General features: G+C 44.4%; 1 protein-coding gene and 1 long non-coding RNA gene across 4 annotated transcripts in view; one reads left to right on the top strand and one right to left on the bottom strand.

The window, feature by feature from the left end:
• Positions 1-22,811, bottom strand: part of LOC143987817 (uncharacterized) — a 51,864-nt gene that overhangs the window by 2,963 nt on the left and 26,090 nt on the right. The window contains exon 2 of the long non-coding RNA XR_013276708.1: positions 1,861-2,016. This is a non-coding gene — a long non-coding RNA (uncharacterized LOC143987817). The remainder of the gene's footprint in view (positions 1-1,860; positions 2,017-22,811) is intronic.
• ENPP3 (ectonucleotide pyrophosphatase/phosphodiesterase 3) overlaps positions 21,730-22,811 on the top strand; it is a 210,104-nt gene continuing 209,022 nt past the window's right edge. The window contains exon 1 of one of the 3 annotated variants that reach the window (XM_077486863.1): positions 21,730-22,045. In XM_077486863.1, the coding sequence (XP_077342989.1) occupies positions 21,974-22,045 (72 nt within the window). In that variant the 5' untranslated portion in view covers positions 21,730-21,973. The remainder of the gene's footprint in view (positions 22,046-22,811) is intronic. The other 2 variants (XM_077486862.1, XM_077486861.1) reach the window with 2 other exon arrangements.

Raw genomic sequence — 22,811 nt, 5'->3', positions numbered from 1 at the left:
TGTCAGCTACATTTTAGTGCTTACCCTAAACAGCCCCTAAAATGTGTACAAATGTTATTGCTGTCCTCAAATCCAGGCAGAGGGCTATTTTTTTTAGGCCAATCCACTTTACCCTACAAGTGCACTTTCAAGTGCACGTGCATTGCACTTGTAGTGCAAAGTGGTTTTGCCTTTTTCAAATAAGTCCCAGTGTGTCAACATGTGCTAGCACCCATCATGAGGGATCAATGGACGTGTTTCGGGGGTGCAACCCCTTCCTCTCACCTACTATAGTTTGGAGGAAGGGGTTGCACCCACAAAGCGCATACATTGATATCCCATGATGGGAGATAGCACATGTTGACACACTAGGGGTTATTTACAAAAAGCAAATCCTGAAAGTGCACTTGGAAGTGCAGTCGCTCTAAATCTAAGGGGTAGATCTGAAATGAGTGGAAGCTCTGCTTTTATCATCCAATCATGTGCAAGCTAAAATGCTGTTTTTTATTTTCCTTGCATGTCCTCCTCAGATCTACAGCGACTGCACTTCCAAGTGCACTTGCAGTGCAAAGTGAATTTTCCTATAGTAAATAACCCCCACTGTGTGTTTTGGGGCTTTAACAAAATAGATGTAGGCAAAGACACACATTTTAGGCATGGGATCATGAGGGAAATCCAAATTTGGAGTCCCAATTTGTGTGCATCTTCAAAATTTGACTTTGCGATTCATTTAAAACTGTACAAACATGTAAAAAATAACTACGGTACTGCTGTAACATTTTGAGATTTTTTAGATTTTCCCTAAGGCCTCTTTCACACGGCCGATCCATTCAGGTCCGTCTGTCAGTTTTTTAGGCAGACCTGAACGGATGCTCCATAGAGGTCTATGGAGTGTCGGATGTCAGCGGTGACATGTCCGCTGACATCGACCCGCTCCGATCCAAAAAAGTGTGACGGAGGAAAAACGTACTTTTCCATCCGTCATCGGATTGGATCGGGTGGCGACGGACTCTGCGGTTAGGGAAGAGCAGCTATATTGGAGAGCGGCGCTCTGACAGGTTCATCCCCGCAAAGTGTTCGGAGGCGGACCTGTCATCTTCCTGCTCAGCAGAGATCGCTTGCACTGCTAAAGTGATTTTCTGCTTCCACAACATCAACATGACCTAAAAAATAAATAAAAATAACATTATTAAAAATATGCAGGCAGGGCCATCTTTAATATTGATTGGACCCTGGGCAAAAATTTTCTTGGGGCCCCCCCCCCCCATGCAATTTCACTCTCCACCTGCTCTGAGACATACAATAACTAGCCGCGAGGCTTAAAATCAATTTACTGTATCAGATCAGGCAGAAATTATGATTGGTTGCCAGCAGTTACAGCATATCATTACTGCTTACTGATTGGTTGCTAGAGGTTACAGACCAGATTACGGCTCACTGATTAGTTGCTAGAGATTATAGCACATCATCTCCTCACTACAGGGGGGCATGATATACATACGAATGCTGCCTTTATTTACATACAAATGCGGCCAGCCGCAACTATTTACTTAGTAATGCCGCCGCTATTTACATATGAATGCCGGTTACTTACATGTAAACACAGGGTCTGCAGGTGAGTCATCTGTACACAACAATAGGGCACAGCTGAGCAGCATTAGTACCAGCACTTCACACTGAGATATCGGGACACAGTACATGACTAAAACTTCAAGGGACAAGGAAGTTTACACTAGGATAGTTGGCAAGTATGAAGCAGCTGCTTTGGGCCCCATAACAATGACAGGGCCCAGGGCAGCTGCCCCCTTTTGCCCTGCCTTAAAGATGGCCCTGTATGCAGGCATCCATTTATTACTTAAAGCTGTGGTGTCAGACACTGACCTGTGGTCGACACCATTTCAACTTCACACAGTACTTCCTGCACATCAGCATCCACATCTTCAGGATGTCTGGTGAGTTGCCTTTCTTCAGGATGTTCAGTAGGTGCTGGGTTACTGGTGTCCCCAAACACCTCAGATGTCCCTCTTCTTTTCTCCCCTATGTTAATACAAAAAAGGTATACTTAGTAGACTGATATATCATACATAGTAATATGCAGGACTTTTCTCAGTGGGAACACGGGGGAACGCAGTTCTGGCACCTCCAGCACTGAATGTACCCTGTTTCCCCTAAAATAAGACCTAGCGTGATTGTCGACGATGGCTGCAATATAAGCCCTACCCCCCAAATAAGCCCTAGTTAAAGTCCTTCTATGTCTTATTCTCAGGGTAGGGCTTATTTTTGGGGAAAGAGGATGCAGTTTATTTGGGGGGTAGGGCTTATATTGCAGCCATCACCGACACTCATGCTAGGTCTTATTTTAGGGGAAACAGGGTATGTAATAGCATTGGGTGTGGGGTGTGCTGGAGGGTCTATTTATGTTGGCTGCTGGGGGATCTATTGTCACTGGTGGGAATCTGATGTTGTGTGAGGGTCTATTTTTGCTGATGGGGAATCTATTGTTGCTGGGGGGACTTATGTTGCTGGAAGGGATCTACTGTTGAGGGGTCTATTTATACTGGCTGCTGAAGACTCTATTGATGATGGCTGCTGGGAAATCTGTTGTTGCTGCTGGGGGGGGGGGGGGTTCTAATGTTGCTTGGATGGATATTTTGTTACTGGGTGGGATATTTTGTTGTGGGTGGTTCTCCATTGCTGCAGGGAATCTATTGTTGTTGGGGTGGAGTCCATTGTTGCTGGGGGAGTCTATTGTTGTGTGGGGATCTATTGTTGGGATTCTATTGTTGCTGACTGCAGGGGATCTATTTTACTGCTTTTCTTTTTATCATCAACATGTTCCATTCAAAAGATTTAGTACCACAAAACAATACTTGTTTCTTTATTCTCTAAAAGGGGCAGTACTGGTAGGTGGGTAGCAGGTGGAATCAAGTGACGGTGGTCAGAGGTGGGTAGGGGGCAGAGACAAGGGGCGACTCAGACGGGGGGAGTTCCTGCACCTATTCTCCGAGAAAAAAAGCCCTGGTAATATGAAACATTGCTTGGAAGTGTCTTCCAATTGTCTGTTTTGGCAGAGTTCCAAGCTGAATACATGATTTTTTCCCTTTCAAAAGCTAGAATACTTACCTGTTTTGTGCAAGTTTCACACATGGAGAGACCCCTAGTATCCACTGAAGCACCTGCGTGGGACACCATAACAAGGGTGTTTTGGTGTTACACACTAGTGCTCCTGCGTCCAGATGCTTAAACAGCTGCTTAGTGTCCTCTCCTGACACTGAATAAAGTTGACATTTCATTATAGTTTCAAACACATCTAGACCACAATCTAATGCACTTATTTTAATCAATATAGGCCTGAACAAATGCATTCAACCTGCATCTCCCAAACACAAAAGATTAGTGGTTGAACGAACGATTCCTGTGTCCACGAACATAAAACTTGGTATTTTAAACTGTGCAACAGTAAAGAAAAGAACATAGACCATCACGAAAGTAAAAATAATAATAGGAACACACGACAAATAGTTTATTTTTTGCAGCACTTTCCTGATCTTTCATACTGATCTTCTTCTCTCATTTTAAGGTCTGACCAGCATTTTCTCAACTGATCCTTGGATCGTCATACCCCAAAATTCCTGCGCAGTCTTCTCACAACTTTAGCCATGATTTTGGCCTTTCTGGACTTGGGTTTCTGTAAGGTCCATGATTCCCATCATAGTCTGTCCTCAATAATATTTCCACCATCTCCACCATTTTTTTTCAAAATAAATATTTGATGCCTTATATGTCCTCCTGGATCTCAAGCTGGCTTGCCCCGGGCTTTCCTCGCTGCTATCAGTACACTCCTGCTGTCTCTCTGCCATGTGCTCTCCCACTGTCCCGAAAGAGAAGAGGCGGGGAATACACTAGAAAGGACAGGGGCAGAGTTTGATGCATCCGCAGTGTATATAAAATTATAACGCACAGTCGCTGTAATGGCTGTAGGAACGACCTGTGAGTGGAGGACGTAAGATCGTTGTCGCACAAAGGAACATTCAAATGAAGGTACAATTGTAAATATTGGGGCATCAGTGGTTAGTGGCCTATACTGCTTATAGATTGAGGCCTATATTGGGACCAAATTATGAGAGTTAAGCCTGACATTAAGGTTTGTCTTGTGTTGTGTCTTGCAAGCAAAATGGTGGATAAATTTACATTCCCTGTTTTTTTACCAGAATTTATCCAACAATACCAGGAGCTGCCATGCCTATGCCAAGTTAAATGCAGGGATTATTCCAACAAAATCAAGAGGAAGGGAGAGATGGAGAAACTGTTGGTATTGGTGAAGCCTCTGTATCCCAAGGCAGACATCAATTATTTGAAGGCCAAATTTGGTAGCCTGCATAGTACATATAATAGAATGTAATGGATTTCCAGAGATCCAGAGCAGCAGCAGATGACATATATGTCCCCAGTCTGTGGTACTGCAACAGCCTGCATTTTTTATCAGACCAAAGCGAACCACATCCATCACTCTCAATGCTTCCTTCCACATCGGCTGAGGACACAGCTGCTGAGGTCCACCCTGGTCCTTCGATACAGGAAGAGGAAGTGGAGGAGTCCAGCTTGACCCAGGTATAGCATTGTTGAACATATTTGTGGACAAAAATTAAATGATGTTAACTAGACGTTATTGATCCTAAATTTCTGATTTAACAAAGTGGTTTACATATCAGTAGACAGTAGTGGCCAAAAATAATTGAGGCAAGAATGAAAAATGCTGGGGTCAGAATGATAGTCTTTTCTATTTGTTAACATTCAATTTGCAACAGTCATGAGCTCAAAATTGTGTGTGATTGATGACCAAAAACTTAAAAATATGTACCATTTTCATACACAGGAAAGTCGTGGAGGACGTGCCGAGCAGCCAGACTGAATCCCAGGTTCTTCACCTCCGCCCCCCAACTAAAAGGGCCAGGAAGTCAAGAAACCTGGATGAGGCTACGGCTGCGTTTCTCAGGCATGCCACAAGTGCTATTAGCATGGCCCCTGATGCCCAGGTGGCTTTTGGATGCATGACGGGCAACAAATTAAAAGAGATGGAGAAGGACCAGCGCAATATGTGCGAAGAGATCATCCTTCAGCCCCTCAACAAGGGGAGGAGGGGCCTAATCACTCTGAAGATGCACATATGCGAATCGACCATACTCCTCCACCACCTCCACCAACACCACAGCCACCCCACCCACCACAGCAACATGGCAGGCCACGGCCAATGCAGCCACAACACCCCCAACAAGGCCCTTGGGCTGGGGATTATCAACACTATAATTTATAATTTTCTTTTGGTTTAATTTGAGTTTTTAATTTTTTTCTTTTTGTTGCAGAGAATGCATTTTTGATTTAATTTCTTTAATTTGTGTGGAAGGAAGTGTTAAGAGCGATGGCTTGGGTTTGGTCTGGACTGGCAAAAAATGAAGGCTGTTGGAAGACCACAGCCTCAGGACATATATGTCATCTGCTGCTGCTCCCGATCTCTGGGAGTCCAGGACCGTATTGTGCTCCCTATTAAATGGGCTCCTCAGGTCACCAGTTTTGAATTCAAATAATTTATGTCTGCCCTGGGGTACAAACGATTCATCAATTCCAACTGTTTCTCCATCGTTGCCTTCCTCTTGATTTTTATATGACCTTGTGCTCCATATTGAATAAAAAATTTTGTTTTTGCAAAATACTTGGCTATGTGTTTTACTTAAAAGAGGACAGTTTGTTTGTGAAATATACAATGTCAAATTAACAAGGGACACTGACATAGTTTTATCTTTGAGCTTTAAAAATACGAGATAATAATGGTGTTGTGGTAACTTGACACAAAAAACAAAACATTTTTTTATTTTATTCTGGAGATCACTAGAAAAAAAAGAAGGAAATACATTTGTCAGAACTCTGTGAATATCACCAGCAAAGCAGCTTTATTATTATACCATTATAAAGAAGAAGAGAATGCGCTGCATTGAGAGATTTCATAATTTGCCTACATGCATATTTTCCTTAACTAACCTCCCCAGCATGCTATCCTGGGCCCATATACACCTATAGCCTAGTCACATAACAATGTATTTTGTCAGCTCCGTTGTAGTGCTTTACCCCAAACAACCCCTTAAAACTGTACAAATGTTATTGTTGTCCTTAAATTCAGGCAGAGTGCCAGAGGCTATTTTTGGGGGGCCCAAACTCATCTCGAACCCTACACCCCCTAAAATTTTTACAATGGGCCATCGGGGGGGGGGGGGTGGATTAATCTGATAAGTGGCCCTTATATTTTTGTCTTTAAATACTCCTTAAAATAAATGTTATACTGATGTTGGCTGAATGTTTATGTCTAATCTGCTTGCAATGTTATGTGCAAAAGTACTAATATAATTTTTTCTGTTTTGACTCCACAGTTTCCTTCAACGCCACAGAAATGGCAGACTGTGGCCTCACATTTTTCTAACTGTTGGGACTTTCCCAACTTTGGAGGGGCTATAGATGGCAAGCACGTCCACATCGTGCCACCATCCCATTCGGAGTCATACTATTTTAATATAAGGGGTTTCATAGTATCGTGTTAATGGCGGTGGTGTCGGTACAATATGAGTCCCTCTATGTGGATGTTGGGAAGAATGGCTGGATGGAGGAGTCTTCGCCCAGATGGTGTTTTACCAAGGGCTCCAGAGTGGTGGCCTGAGATTGCCACCTGATGCAGACAACGTTGATGGACTCCCGTTTGTCTTTCTTGCTGATGAAGCGTTCGGTCTGGGTGAGCACCTGATGAGGCCATTCCCCCAGAGGACCTGCACCCCGGAGAGGAGGGTTTTTAACTATTGGCTGGCCAGAGCCAGAAGAGTCTGGAGAATGCCTTTGGGATAATGGCCAGCCAGTTTTCTCTGTTTCTGACAGCCATACACATAGCGGAGTATAAACTCAACCACATAATCTTATGCTGCTGCATATTGCACAACTTTTTACATAAAAATTCACACAATTATCTTGCCTCAGTGGGGCCTGAGGCCAGACTTACCTCCAATCCTCTTACGGCCTGGATACTGGCCGTCCTGGTTTGGCACCCCAAAGCACCGTGAAGTTTGGGAGAAATATGTTAATCATTTTACGGGTAGGGGGGCCATTGCGATGCCAGACAATGTCTAATTTTTAACCATTGTCACTGTAAACACAAAATTAATTTAAACTGGTATTGAGCATTGAACGAAGAAGCCACACATTGTTGATTCTCAAAATGTTTACACTGTGCACATTCACATGTGTGTTATAAAAACTTTTAGAAGAATATTTTCTTTTTTTTCTCAATTTGTTTTATTTTTTATTTTTGTTTTTTTTAGAAACAGGCATGTTTTAAAACATAACATAAACAACTCTGGAACTTACAAAGTTCAACGTATAAAAACTGAAGGCAATATCAGACATTATAATGTCAAAATAATCATGGCCAGTTTCATAGACAGATACAGGGAGATGAGGAATTTGTGGGAGGTGAAACACAGCTTATATTATAATAAAACAAGCTAGGAGGTCATCGCTGGAGAAACTTCTGGAATTTGTGAAGACTCGGGTCCCCGATGCAAACATATAATTTTTGGAAAATAAAATTGGGATCTTGAGGAACATGTATAAGAAGGAGCATAATAAGATCCAAAAATCTCTCAGATAAGGAGCATCAGTAGTGCAAGTGTATGTCCCCAAGCTGTGGTACTTCAACAAACTGCGGTTTCTGGATGACCAGATTGAAGCCAGGGAATCACTTTCTACCCTTCCCTGCAGCCTTCCCTCCACCCTTCCCTCAACCCCAGCAGAGGCTGATGAGGAACAACCTGGACCTTCCATCCTGGAAAAAGTGGATGCGCCCAGCTGGAGCCAGGTATATTATTTGTAGACATATTTATTATCCTAATATTAATGATGTTAACTAGATGTTATAATTGCTAACTAATTAATGATTTTAAACAAAGTGATTTACATATGAATAGACAGTAGTGGCCAGAATGTTTGGGACAAGAAAGAAAAATGCTGGGGTCAGAATGATAGTCTTTTTTATTTATTAACATTCAATTTGAAAGTCAGGAGCTAAAAATTGTGTGTGATTGATGAAGCAAAAACGATGTCCCTTTTTTATACACAAGATGAGATAGGCCAGGAGGAGGTTCTGGAAAGTGTCAGCCAGGAGGAGGCCATGCCCAGTGGCAGCCAGGAGGAGGCCGTGCCCAGTGGCAGCCAGGAGGAGGCCGTGCCCAGTGGCAGCCAGGATGTGGCTGGGCCCAGGGGCAGCCAGGAGGTGGCTGGGCCCAGTAGGAGCCTCACCCAATCCCAGGTGCCTCCCCTCTGCCTTACAACCAAAAGGCCCAGGAAGGGGATGATGATGGAGGAGGCAGCACTGGGCCTCATTAAGCCCACCCCCCAACGCTGAAGAGGTCTATGGCTGCTATCTAGCCACCAGGTTGCTAGAAGTGGAGAAGGGCCAACGCCTCCTCTGCGAGGGACCTTTTTTTTATGCCCTTCAGAAGGGGTTGAAGGGCCAGCTGATTAAGGACAGACACATATATGAGCTAGCCCATCTTCCTTCCTCCTCTTCCTGCCAAAAGTCCACCACCAGAGCCACAGCCTCCAAGAAAGGCTTCAGGAAGGCTGCAGGGAAGCGTGGAGGGTAGGCTGCAGGGAAGACAAGAAATGATGGCCTGGATTCAGTCTGGTTTGACAGAAGATGCAGGCTGTTGTAGTACCACAGCCTGTGGACAGATATGTCATCTGCTGCTGGTCCTGATCTCTGAGTTTCCTGGACCAGATTGTGCTCCCTATTATATGGACTCCTCAAGCTTCCAATTTCCTTTTCCACAGACTTGATGTGTGCCCTGGTGGCCAAAAGGCTTCGCAAACTTCAAACGTTTCTCCAGCGTTGACTTCCTCTTTATTTTGTTACCCAGAATAAATGGATATTTTATTTTCAGAAAATACTTTCCTATTTGTTTTTCTTCAAATAGAACAGTTTGTTTGTGAGTAGGCAGGTACATTTCAAAATGACAATGTCACATTAACAAGGGACACCAACCTCCTTGAGGTTAATAGCAAATAAAAGATAATAATGTTATTGTGGTAACGTAACACAAAAAAAAATAAAAAAAAATAAAATATATATATATATATATATATATATATATATATATCTATCTATATATGGAGATCACTAGAAAATAATTTTTAAGTAATCCTAAAAAAATGTTGATGAAATAAAAAAAAAAAAAAATAATTGTAAACATTATTATGGAGATTGGGCTTTTAAAAAATAGAATATTATTCATGAGCTCAGGATAAATAATGAAGAAATAAGTTTGTGAGCAGCAAAACAATTTCATTCTTCTAGCATTATAAAGAAGAAAAGAATGCGCTGCATTAAAACATCACAGAATTAGCAGCGTGAGGAATGTGCTACAGTGGTGTGAAAAAGTGTTTGCCCCCTTCCTCATTTCCTGTTCCTTTGCATGTTTGTCACACTTAAGTGTTTCGGAACATCAAACCAATTTAAACAATAGTCAAGGACAACACAAGTAAACACAAAATGCAATTTGTAAATGAAGGTGTTTATTATTAAAGGTGAAAAAAAATCCAAACCATCATGACCCTGTGTGAAAAAGTGATTGCCCCCTTGTTAAAACATACAATAACTGTGGTTGTCCACACCTGAGTTCAATTTCTCTAGCCACACCCAGGCCTGATTATTGCCACACCTGTTCACAATCAAGGCATCACTTAAATAGGAGCTGCTTGACACAGTAAGGTCCACCAGAAGATCCTTAAAAGCTACACATCATGCCGAGACCCAAAGAAATTCAGGAACAATTGAGAAAGAAAGTAATTGAGATCTATCAGTCTGGAAAGGGTTATAAAGCCATTTCCAAAACTTTGGGAATCCAGCGAACCACAGTGAGAGCCATTATCCACAAATGGCGAAGACATGGAACAGTGGTGAACCTTCCCAGGAGTGGCCGGCCGCCCAAAATTACCCCAAGAGCGCAGCGACGACTCATCCAAGAGGTCACAAAAGACCCCACAACAACGTCCAAGGAACTGCAGGCCTCACTTGCCTCAGTTAAGGTCAGCGTTCATTCCTCCACCATCAGGAAAAGACTGGGCAAAAATGGCCTGCATGGCAGAGTTCCAAGGAGAAAACCACTGCTGAGCAAAAAGAACATCAAAGCTCGTCTCAATTTCTCCACAACACATCTTGATGATCCCCAAGACTTTTGAGACAACATTCTGTGGACCGATGAGACAAAAGTGGAACTCTTTGGAAGGTGTGTGTCCAAGTATATCTGGCGTAGAAGGAACACTGCATTTCATAAAAAGAACATTATACCAACAGTAAAATATGGTGGTGGTAGTGTGATGGTCTGGGGCTGTTTTGCTGCTTCAGGACCTGGAAGACTTGCCGTGATAAAAGGAACTATGAATTCTGCTGTCTACCAAAAGATCCTGAAGGAGAATGTCCGACCATCTGTTTGTGTACTCAAGCTGAAACGAACTTGGGTTCTGCAGCAGGACAATGATCCTAAACACACCAGCAAGTCCATCACCGAATGGCTGAAGAAAAATAAAATGAAGACTTTGGAGTGGCCTAGCCAAAGTCCTGACCTGAATCCTATTGAGATGTTGTGGTATGACCTTAAAAAGGCCGTTCATGCTCGAAAACCCTCTAATGTAACTGAATTAGGACAATTCTGCAAAGATGAGTGGGCCAAAATTCCTCCAGGACGCTGTAAAAGCCTCATTGCACGTTATCGCAAACGCTTGGTTGCAGTTGTTGCTGCTAAGGGTGGCCCAACCAGTTATTAGGTTTAGGGGGCAATCACTTTTTCACACAGGGTCATGATGGTTTGGATTTTTTTTCACCTTTAATAATAAACACCTTCATTTACAAATTGCATTTTGTGTTTACTTGTGTTGTCCTTGACTATTGTTTAAATTGGTTTGATGTTCCGAAACACTTAAGTGTGACAAACATGCAAAGGAACAGGAAATGAGGAAGGGGGCAAACACTTTTTCACACCACTGTATCTCCAATAGGAAAGCTAATTTTACCACATCGAGTCCTTCCATCTCCTACTTGCTTCAGAGAATGTGTAATTTTTGGTCTGTCGGAACAGCATACAGACGTGTGGTTTTCCAGATAGGAATTGGTTCAGTCGGAAATATTTAGAACATGTTCTATTTCTAGGTCCGTCAGAATTTTAAAAAAAAAAGTCAGATGGGGCATACACACAATCGGAATATACGATGAAAAGCTCCCGTCTGACTTTTTCTGTCGGACATTCCACTCGTGTGTAAGCGGCATTAGTTGTGCACTCCACAAATCTGGCCTTTATGGAAGAGTGGCAAGAAGAAAGTCATTGTTGAAAGAAAGCCATAGGAAGTCTCATTTGCAGTTTGCGAGAAGCCATGTGGGGGACACAGAAAACATGTGGAAGAAGGTGCTCTGATCAGATGAGACCAAAATTGAACTTTTTGGTCTAAAAGTAAAATGCTATACGTGGCAGAAAAATAACGCTGCACATCATCCTGAACACACCATCCTCACCATGAAAAATGGTGGTGGCAGCATCATGTTGTGGGGATGCTTTTCTTCAGCAGGGACAGGGAAGCTGGTCAGAGTTGATGGATGGAGCTAAATACAGGGCAATCTTAGAGGAAAACCTGTTATGCCACGTACACACGACAGGTCCCACAGAGGGAATCCGTCATACAATTTGATTGTGTATGGGCTCCATCGGACCTTTGCTGTCCAAAAATCTGACGGACTTTAGAAATAGAACATGTTTCAAATTTTTTCGCCGGAACTCCGCCAGACCCAGTTCCCATCGAGAAATCCGCTCTTGTGTATGCTAGTCCGACAAATGAAAACCGACGCTAGCGCAGCTATTGGCTACTGGCTATGAACTTCCTTATTCTAGTCCAGTCGTACATCATCATATTTGAATCCGTCGGTGTGATTGTGTGTGGCCAAGTCCGTTCATTCGGAAAGTCCGTTGGAACTCCGCCGAAAGTCAGTCGGAAAGACCGTCGAAAAGTCCGCTCGTGTGTACTTGGCATTGGAGCCTGCAAAAGACTTGATACTGGGGCAGAGGTTCACCTTCCAGCAGTACAATGACCCTAATCATACAACCAGAGCTACAATAGAATGGTTTAGATTAAAGCATATTCATGTGCTAGAATGGCTCAATCAAAGTCCAGACCTAAATCCAATTGAGAATCTGTGGCAAGACTTGAAAATTGCTGTTCACAGATGCTCCCCATCCAATCTGACAGAGCTTGAGCTATTTTGCAAAGAAGAATGGGCAAAAATGGCACTCTCTAGATGTGCAAAGCTGGTAGAAAAAAAGACTCACAGCTGTAATTGCAGAGAAAGGTGGGTCTACAAAGTATTGACTCAGGGGGGCTGAATACAAATGCACGCCACACTTTTCACATATTTATTTGTCAAAAATGTTTAAAACCATTTATCATTTTCCTTCCACCTCACAATTATGTGCCACTTTGTGTTGGTCTATCACATAAAATCCCAATAAAATACATAAATTGTGGAAAATGTAATACTTTTTCAAGGCACGGTATGAGTAAGTGGCTGTGTATGTGACTGTGTGCATGTATGGGTAAAAAGACATTATTTAAAGCAGAGCTCCACCCTAAAGTGGAGCTTCCACTCATTGGAACCCTCCCCCCCTCCGGTGCCACAATTGGCACCTTTCGGGGGGAGGGGGGTGCAGGTACCTGTACAGTACAGGTATCTGAACCCACTTCCGGCATAGATATCCGCTGAATTTCCGCCCCTTTCCGCAGGTCCCCCGCTGTCTGCTGGGAAACACATGGATCCCAGAGACAGTGGGGACCATCCTTATTGCGCATGAGCAGTAGGGAACCGGGAAATGAAGCCGCAGAGACGATCGAGAGATCGGCTTCGGGTGCCGACATCGCGGGTGCGCTGGGCGGGTAAGTGTCCTTATTTTAAAAGTCAGCAGCTGCAGTATTTGTAGCTGCTGGCTTTTAAAAAAAAATAATAAACGGTGGAACTCCCGCTTTAAATATGATTTTGGTTAAAAAATAAATAAAATGATCAGGACAAGGAGATTGTCATTAGGGACAAGTAGACTGGGACCTCAGTTTAGTCCCTTGGACGATTTTATTATTTTTTTTAAATATCCACACCTCTATAGAGACTAAGGGTAAATAGTCCACTAACTCACAGAATAGCTGTATGGATGAAGTGCCCTAACAAGTGAGTGAAAAATGGTCGGGAAAGGACTAGTGGTGGCTGGTGCTCAAAATTTTTGGGGGGCACAAACTGAAAAATACTGAAAAATAAAACCATCAATTGTGCTCATCAAATGCAGCCACTGTGCCATCAATTGCAGCCATTGTGCCATCAAATGCAGCCACTGTGACCATCATATGCAACCACTTGTGCCCATCATATGCAGCCATTGTGCCCATCATATGCAGCCACTGTGCCCATCATATGTAGCCACTTGTGCCCATCAAATGCAGCCACTTGTGCCCATCAAATGCAGCAATTTGTGCCCCATCAAATGCAGCCACTGTGCTTATCATATGCAGCCACTGTGTCCATCATATGCATCTACTTGTGCCCATCAAATGCAGCCACCTGTGCTCATCATATGCAGCCACTTGTACTCATCATATGCAGCCACTTGTGCCCATTAAATGCAGCCACTTGTGTCCATCAAATGCAGCCACTTGTGCCCATCAAATGCAGCCACATGTTGTGCCCATCAAATGCAGCCACTTGTGCCCGTCAAATGCAGCCAATTGCGCCCATCAAATGCAGCCACTTATGCCTATCAATTGTTACCACTTGTCCCCATCATATGCAGCCACTTGTGCTCATCATATGCAGCTACTTGTGCCCATCATATGCAGCCACTTGTGCCTGTCAAATGCCACCAATTTTGCCATCAAATGCAGCCACTTGTGCCCATCAAATGCAGCCACTTATGCATATCAAATGTTACCACTCGTGTCCATCATATGCAGCCACTTGTGCCCATCATATGCAGCTACTTGTGCCCATCGTATGCAGCTACTTGTGCCTGTCAAATGCCGCCACTTGTGCCTGTCAAATGCCACCAATTGTGCCCATCAAATGCAGCCACCTGTGCTCATCATATGCAGCCACTTGTGGCCATAAAATGCAGCCACCTGTATCCAATGTTACCACTTGTGCCCATCATATGCAGCCACTTGTGCCCATTGTATGCAGCTACTTGTGCCCATCGTATGCAACCACTTGTGCCCGTCAAATGCCACCACTTGTGCCCATCAAATGCCACCACTTGTGCCCATTATATGCAGCCACTGTGCCCCATCAATTGCAGCCACTTGTGCCCATCAAATTCCGCCACTGTGACCCCCTCCCATCCGCTGTCGGCCCGGTGTTTCGTCAGATTAGGTGACCCATCAGAATTTGTAACGGAAGTGACGTTCTGTCGCTGCCATCTTGCTACACCCCGCACTTCTCCATAGTAAGGATACACTGAGAAGGGGGCTAGTAGACATCTTGTTACACCCACCAGAGTTTTTCATTTCACACTTATTTTTAACAGTAAATGGAGCTTATAAGGTGAAATACAGTATTTAGAAATCTGATGGACTGTTTACTTTTAAAAGCAGCAGCAAACCTGCTGATCTCACAGGTTTATGAATCTGACAGAACTCCTCTGATTTTATAATTCAACATGTAAACAGTCAGATGGATTTCTAAATACTGTATTTCACCATATAAGCTCAGTTTACTATTAAAAATAAGTGTGAAGTGCAAAACTCCGGTGGGTGTAACAGGATGTCCACTTTCCCCCTTCTCAGTGTATCCTTACCGTAGAGGAGTGGGGGTGTAGCAAGATGGCGGGAACAGAACGTCACTTCCATTACAAATTCTGATGGGTCGCCAAGTCTGATGAAACACAGGCACTTACCTCATCTTAACAAAAGTGAACTTTATTCAAACAAAGAAAAACATACAGGTCAGCTCATGACATACATTCCGTCAATAGAATATCCATGTACATACATCAATCAGGATACAAATCTCCAAATAATGTTCATATGCAAGAACCGTGCATAGAATTATTCAATCTTCTGCACGAGAGTGAACAGCGTTTGGTAAGGAGAGTGGGAGGGGGGAGCGGTGGAGGGTACCAGTAGGGGGAGGGGGGAAGAAGTATTACAGGGTCCCAGAGGCATAGGGAGACATTACCAGGGAAGAGGAAGTGCGGGGGGGGGGGGCAGGAATGCAGGAGAAGGGCAAGGGTGAGCCAGAGGCCCGCCCGAGGGGGAAGGGGGAGGGAAAAAAAGGGGGGGGGAGGGGACCGGGAGAGGGCCATCCGGGGAACAAGTAACAATCACCAAACGCACGTCCCATGTTCCCTGCCGTTGGATCATCAATCCCCTTCTGGGTCAGGGGGAGACACCACCAACGACAGGGAGCCCCACGAGTCTATCCAAGAGGACCAGACCTTGTCAAATTTTTGAGGACAATTTCTATTGATATATGTAATTTTATACAGCGGCAAAACAGCATTCAAGGTATTTCTCCAGGCGGTGACGGTGGGCGGGAGCTCAGACCTCCATTTCAATAACACCTCCCTTCTAGCGTAGTAAGTAGCAAAGGCCACAAATAGTCTCCCATATTTCCCCACAGCCTGGTCATCCACCACATTCAAAAGCATAAGTTCTGGCTTCAACTGTAGAGAGCTCTCAACAGTCTGATTAATATCAGTCAGAATCTGTACCCAGTACGTTTGTAGCTCTGGGCAGGACCACACCATGTGCATAAAGGTGGCCTCCTCACTACCGCATCTAGCACATGTGGGGGATCTATCTCTGTATATAACCGCCAATCTCTGCGGCGTATAATAGGCCCGATGCAAAGTCACATGACGTGACGTAACGCGTAGGGAGTGGCCGTAGGACAACCGGAAACAGCGTAAGACTGGCTGAAAACGCCAGGTCTTCATTTTTATCTGCTCTGTGTTACCCTTTTTTTTTGCTTATGTGAGAGTCCATTTTTTATGCTTTAATAAATTTGTCCATTCATTCAACTACTACACTATTGGAGTCCCCCTCTCTTTCTCCCTCTCCCCCTCTCCTCTGTGTTTTTTTCAAGCTCTATACCACGGAATTACAAGCTGCAGTGTTGTATTCAAGTATTGGAAATGGCCCTCTAGTGGCAGAAGGATATACTACAGGCTTCATCTATTATTCCTTGGTTATTACATAGAGAAATATTAAGGAGAATCTTCTGGGGTTATTTTACTTTGCCTGATTATTCCATCTTTGAGGTGAGAGTTCTGAGAGCCTGGATTTATGTATTTTTGAACAGCTGGTCCTGCCTTTTCTCCTATTTTTCACTGTTTTCACACATCGGTGTGTACACCTTGATTTATTGACTTTATATATTATATTTTTTTATATATTTATATTTCTTTATACATTTATTTTTTAGTGGCACCATTTGCGCAGGACTTTTTACTTTGTTAATTATAGACCTTATCTTGTTAAAGTAGGCCACCGGGATCTCAATCGGGCTATTTCTAAATAGGTAGAGAAACTTTGGCAGGTAAACCATTTTAATAAGGCTCACTCTACCCACCAGAGTCAGGGGCAGCGCCTTCCAGTCCATGCATCGCTTGGAAAAGTGGGCCAACAGCGGGTTCAGGTTAAGCTCCATATACCTAGCCGGTGGACCACCCATCCATATCCCTAAGTACTTAAAACTTTCCACCCAAACCAGCGGGTTCTGCATAATGGGCCTAGGCCCGGACGGGCTCAGAGGGTAGATTAAGGACTTCTCCCAGTTGACTTTAACACCCGAGTATGTCTCAAATTCATCGACTAACCGCAGAGCCGCAGGGAGCGAGGAGGAGACCTCCGTTAAATACAGAATAGTGTCATCCGCATACAAGGATATCTTCTCCTCTACTACTCCCACCCGAATTCCCCGAACCGCGGACGCGTCACGGATTTTAGTGGCTAACGGCTCCACTGCCAGGGCAAAAAGCCCTGGCGTCAGCGGACATCCCTGTCGGGTGCCCCTTCCCAGGGGGAAGGCCCGCGAGAGGGAGTTGTTGGTGCGTATACGAGCGGTCGGTGAGGCATACATCAATTGCAGCCATTGAACAAACACAGGTCCAAAACCAAATTTGCGAAGGACAGCCCAGAGGTAATCCCATTCTACCGAATCGAAGGCCTTTTCGGCGTCCAGGGACACCACCACTCCGGGGCTGTCTTCCCGTGCTCTATCCAAATGCGTCAGCAATCTGCGTATGTTAATGTCAGTCCCTCTGCCCGGCATGAACCCAGACTGGTCCGGGTGAACCAAAGCTGTGATTACTGTGTTCAGGCGGCCCGCCAGAACCTTTGCCAGGATTTTCAGATCTACATTCAGGAGAGATATGGGCCGGTACGAGGAACACAGTTCAGGATTCTTGCCAGGCTTAGGGAGGACTATAATAACCACCTCCGTCATTGTCCCAGGGAGCACCCCACCGTCTCGCGTTTTCAACAGGACCTCTCTAAAGATGGGGAAAAAATCTTCCACGTAATGTTTAAAAAACTCCGCAGGGAACCCGTCCAGGCCTTGCGTCTTCCCCCCCTGCAATGATTTGACAGCTCTTTGGACTTCTGACAGAGTCAGGGGGCTATCTAGAGTTTCCCTCGCCGTGTCAGTAAGACACGACAGGTCCACTTGAGCCAAGTAAAGACCCAGCTCCTCCTCCGTATACCGGGCTCTAGAGCTATAAAGCTCTTGATAGTAAGAGGCAAATCTAGTATTGATCAGAGATGGATCAGTTAGAACTTCCCCATCAGGTGCCTGAATGCGCGAAATCGAGACCGGGGAGGAATGCTCCCTAGACAGACAGGCCAACAGTCTACCATTGTGCTCGCCCTGTTAAAAAATTCTGACTCTGAGGGAGTAAGCAGATTTTTGTAGCGGAGGCCCGTAGAAGTTCAACATCTCTCAGAGCTTCCCTGAAACAGGAGTAGGCCTGAGGCATTCGATCCCTAACATAGCTAGACTCCATGAGTTGAACCCTGTCCTCAGCCTCCTGAAGGCCCCTCCTAGCTTCTCTACGAACCCTACCAATGTAAGCCTGAAATTGCCCGCGCATACAAACTTTAAAGGCATCCCACGTATCCCGAATGGGGACATCTCTATCCCGCATGTTCCAGAAAGCAGCAATATCCACCCTACCCGGTATAGCTATCCGCGGGTCAGTAAGCCAGAGAGGCGCCAAAGGCTCTCCGAGGGGGGACAGGACAGTTCCAGCATCAGGGAGACCGGGGCATGGTCCGAGACCCCCCTGGGTAAAATGGAGATATCCCGCACCTTAGAAAGGACAGGACCCCCCGAGTACACCAGGTCTATCCTGGAAAAAGTCCTGTACGTCGCTGAGTGGCAGGTATAAGCCCTCAGCGGGGGGTGTCCCCAATGCCAGACGTCAGTGAGGTTAAACACTTCGGCCCATGCCCCCAGCGCCGTGGTAGCGCCGGAAGGCTGCAACATTCTGTCCATTGCGGGGTCCGGGACCATGTTAAAGTCCCCCATCAGCAGGATATTGTCCGTGACATATTGCGTGAGTTTTGTCACAATCTGGTATAACAAAGACACCGAGGCCGGTGGAGGCAGGTATAACCCCACCAACACCACCTCCAGTGACATAATATTAGCATAGACAATGACAAATCTCCCCATCGGGTCCACCTCCAGGGCCAAAAGTTGAAAAGATAGAGACTTACGGATAAGAACACTCACTCCCCTCGCTAGATTCAAATAGGTCGAGTTATAGGAGTGGCCCACCCAATTTCTGCACAAACTCATAACTCTGCTTCCTGTTAGGTGTGTCTCCTGCAAAATACAGACGTGGGGAGAATGCTTTTGCAAAAACTGGAACACCAGTGACCTCTTAATCTTAGAGTTCAGTCCCCTGGTGTTTCAGGATACAATTTTACAGGAAGACATTAAGCTCCATATACCACTCCGCAGGTCTAGATCGAGCTCCCGCCACACCGCCACTTTGTATCCGCTGCAGTACAGTTTCAACAGTAATGACATATACCAAGTTGACTCACACAAACACCAACATGTTGGATTAGAACAAAAACCCCACCGAAGCCTCATTGAAGCCTATTCGAAGCACCAAGCAAAAGCAAGTTGTAAAGAGAACTTTAAAGCGGCGTTCCCCCCAAAAATTGAACCTCCGCTTTTCTGATCCCTCCCCCCCTCCGGTGTCACAATTGGCACCTTTCAGGGGGAGGGGGAGCAGATGCCTGTCTAATACAGGTATGCGTCCACTTCTGGGCATAGATACCCGAGCCACCCGTGGGTATCTATGCCACTCCCCCCCGCTGTCTTCTGGGATACGTACGGCGTATAACACAGCTTTCGGGCGTTCTCGCGGCTTTTGGGGCATTCTCGGCTGCTTTTCGGAAAGCCGAAAGCTGCCGAGAGATACACCGGACATCCGCTCTGTATCTCGGCGGTGCCATTTTTAAACGGCAAGCCTGCAACGACAATGACAAGGCTGCAAATGACTGACAAGGCTGCAATGCAAGGCTGCAAATGACACTGACAAGGCTGCAGATGGACACTGATAAGGCTGCAAATGACACTGATAAGGCTGCAAATGACACTGATAAGGCTGCATTGATGGACATTTAACCACTTGCCGACCGCCGCACGACGATGTACGTCCTATTTTTGAAGAGGGATATCTCGGTAACGGCAGCAGCTGCTGCCACAACCGAGATATCCATCTCTTCAGGCGGCGGTCAGCTGTACGATAACAGTGGTCTCCGCGGCGGATTTCCCACGAGATCACCGCTATCGGCGGCGGGAGAGGTGCCACCCCCCTTCCCGCCGCCCTCCCGCATCCTTCCGCCGCTTACCGGAGCCGTCGGTAGCGGCGGAGGCGATCGGGTCCTCTTCCTAGCTGGGCATAAAGACAAGTGAGGCTAAGATGGCCCCCACTCGTCTCTATACCATAGGAGGGCGGAAGCGACGTCAAAACGCCACTTCCGCCCATACCTCTTAAAGGTATATTTTTTTTAAATGTCATTTTTTCTTTTTTTTTTTTTGTTGCATTTTAGCCCAAATATGAGATCTGAGGACTTTTTGACCCCAGATTTCATATTTAAGAGGACCTGTCATGCTTTTTTCTATAACAAGGGATGTTTACATTCCTTGTAATAGGAATAAAAGTGATCAATTTTTTTTTTAAAACAGTGTAAAAATAAATAAAATCAATTAAAATAAATAAGAAAAAAAAAAGTTTTTTAAAAACACCCCGTCACGATGAGCTTGCACACAGAAGAGAGCGCATACGTGAGTAGCGCCCGCATATGAAAATGGTAGTCAAACCACACATGTGAGGTATCGCCGTGATCGGTAGAGCGAGAGCAATAATTCTAGCCCTAGATCTCCTCTGTAACGCAAAAAATGCAACCTGTAGAATTTTTTAAATGTCGGTTATGGAGATTTTTGAGGCTAAAAGTTTGACGCCATTCCACGAGTGGGCGCAATTTTGAAGCATGACATGTTGGGTATCAATTTACTCGGCGTACCATTATCTTTCACAATATAAAAAAAAATTGGGCTAATTTTACTGTTGTCTTATTTTTTTATTCAAAAAAGTGAATTTTTTCCAAAAAAAGTGCGCTTGTAAGACCCCTGCGAAAATACGGTGTGAAAGAAAGTATTTCAATGACCGCCATTTTATTCTCTAGGGTGTTAGAAAAAAAACGATATAAAATGTTTGGGGGTTCTAAGTAATTTTCTAGCAAAAAAAACTGTTTTAAACATGTAAACACCAAGTCTGAAAAAGAGGCCTGGTCCTTAAGTGGTTAAATGTAAGTTTTTTTCCTTATGGTCCTTTCACACAGGGCAGATCAGTGCTGATCCGCCTCATGGATATCCGCTTGCTCAGCGGGGATCGCCGTAGCGATCTCTGCTGAGCAGGATGCTGCGCAGGGACGGGCCTGTCACAGCACTGCTTTTTTCCCTATGGGAGATCGGGTGACGACGGACTGCAGTGTCCGTCGTCACCCTATCCGATCCAATGACGGATGGAAAAATAGCTTTTTCCTCCATCACACTTTTTCGGATCGGAGCGGCTCGGATGTCAGTGGACATGTCACCGCTGACATCTGACGCTCCATAGAGCTCGATGGAGCATCCGTTCTGGTCCGCCTGAAAAACTGACAGGCGAACCTGAACGGATTGTCCATGTGAAAGTGGCCTTAAACTTCCCTTCTAAAAGTTTTTTTCCTTAAAATTCCCTCCTAAACATGGGGTGCGTGTTATACGCCGGCACGTGTTATATGCCGATAAATAAGGTAACTCTTTTTTTATTTACAGGGAGCTCCCATTTCCATTTCATTTTAGAGACCTGACAGGGTCGCTTTAAGTGCAAATGCTGGTTGTTTGCCAGATTACGAATTATGTGGGCATGAAACACTCCTGTGTACAGAGTAAAGTGTATGATTTCACAATGCTATGAGATTTACAGTTTGTATTTATCGCAGCTTTTCACTGTTTTTCTAGAAGGAAGTACAACAGAATAGTGAAACAATTAATCTTTATTATCCAAGATTGTACTTTATCTTGAGTCCACAGAAAATAGGATAATCGTCTTACTATTGCTAACCATGCACTGCATACAGATCAAAGTATTTAGTCTTTGACCCTGTATATATTCTTCTGAAATCTTCCCAGTATTTCACTATGCAATTGTTCCTTGCATAGATAAGGACTGTCTCCTTTACAGGAGGAAACAAATAGAATTATATGCAGAGGCGTAGCTAAAAGCCACAGGACCCTGCTTATTGAACCACTAAATCATACAAGTGCTCACTGGAGTTTGGAACTGCTGGACAACCACAATAATCACACATTTACAAGATGGAATCAACTTTTAACTTACACGAACCCGTTAAAAAGAAGCATGTGGATAAATATAAAATAATCTCTGGGGTAAGTGCCAAGAGCATCCTATTTTATCATTTTAATTACAGCCTTTTGTTCGGGTGTGTCATGCCAACACTCTTTCTCATGATTTAAATCACGTTCTTACGAAAAATACATGTAGCGTAAGTGTTCCATCTCTTTTATAATATACTATGTTTAATTCTGTCATTAAATTCTATTATTTATGATAATTTTTTTATGGGTGTTAACATTTTTAACTATAGTTTGCATATGTGGGAGATACTTCATGCGTGTAATTGCTTGAATTTCCTTTTGTAACGGGTCTTTAGTTGAAAAGCAACCAAAAGATAACATGTCCTAATGTCTAACTAATATGCACGTAGTATAGGAATTAAAGACATAACATTTCAAGGGGCCCTGAAATGTTTTGCTTTCACACCGTATACTCTGCAGGAATTTAGGAATCATGGCTAATTGCCACTCTAAGCTCTAAGTAGTCTTGCTCTCTTGCCTGGTCGATGCCAGATTGTACTATATATGGAGTGGTTTGGCAAATGGCATCCTTTCTACTACTGTTTTATTAACATATGAATCTGACACTTGCCTATTATTTAAACAGCTTTAGATAAAGCTATCAAGCATGCTCTTGAACAATAAACCTGTCAGTACCGTAAATGTATTGAAGAGGCTGCAGCAATGGAGGCGCCTAACAGTTGCAGAATATGACATTACCAGGGCCCCCAGTGTTCCCCTAGGTCTATAGCAACTGGCATCTTTAAAAAAAAGTCCTAAAAGGGTCAGACGCTGGTCC

Source organism: Lithobates pipiens, unplaced genomic scaffold, assembly GCF_037356315.1.
Source record: "Lithobates pipiens isolate NorthernLeopardFrog02 unplaced genomic scaffold, aLitPip1_a1.2 Scaffold_18, whole genome shotgun sequence".
Taxonomy (NCBI): domain Eukaryota; kingdom Metazoa; phylum Chordata; class Amphibia; order Anura; family Ranidae; genus Lithobates; species Lithobates pipiens.
Note: the sequence above shows the minus strand (reverse complement) of the source record. Positions and strands in the feature narration are given on the sequence as shown.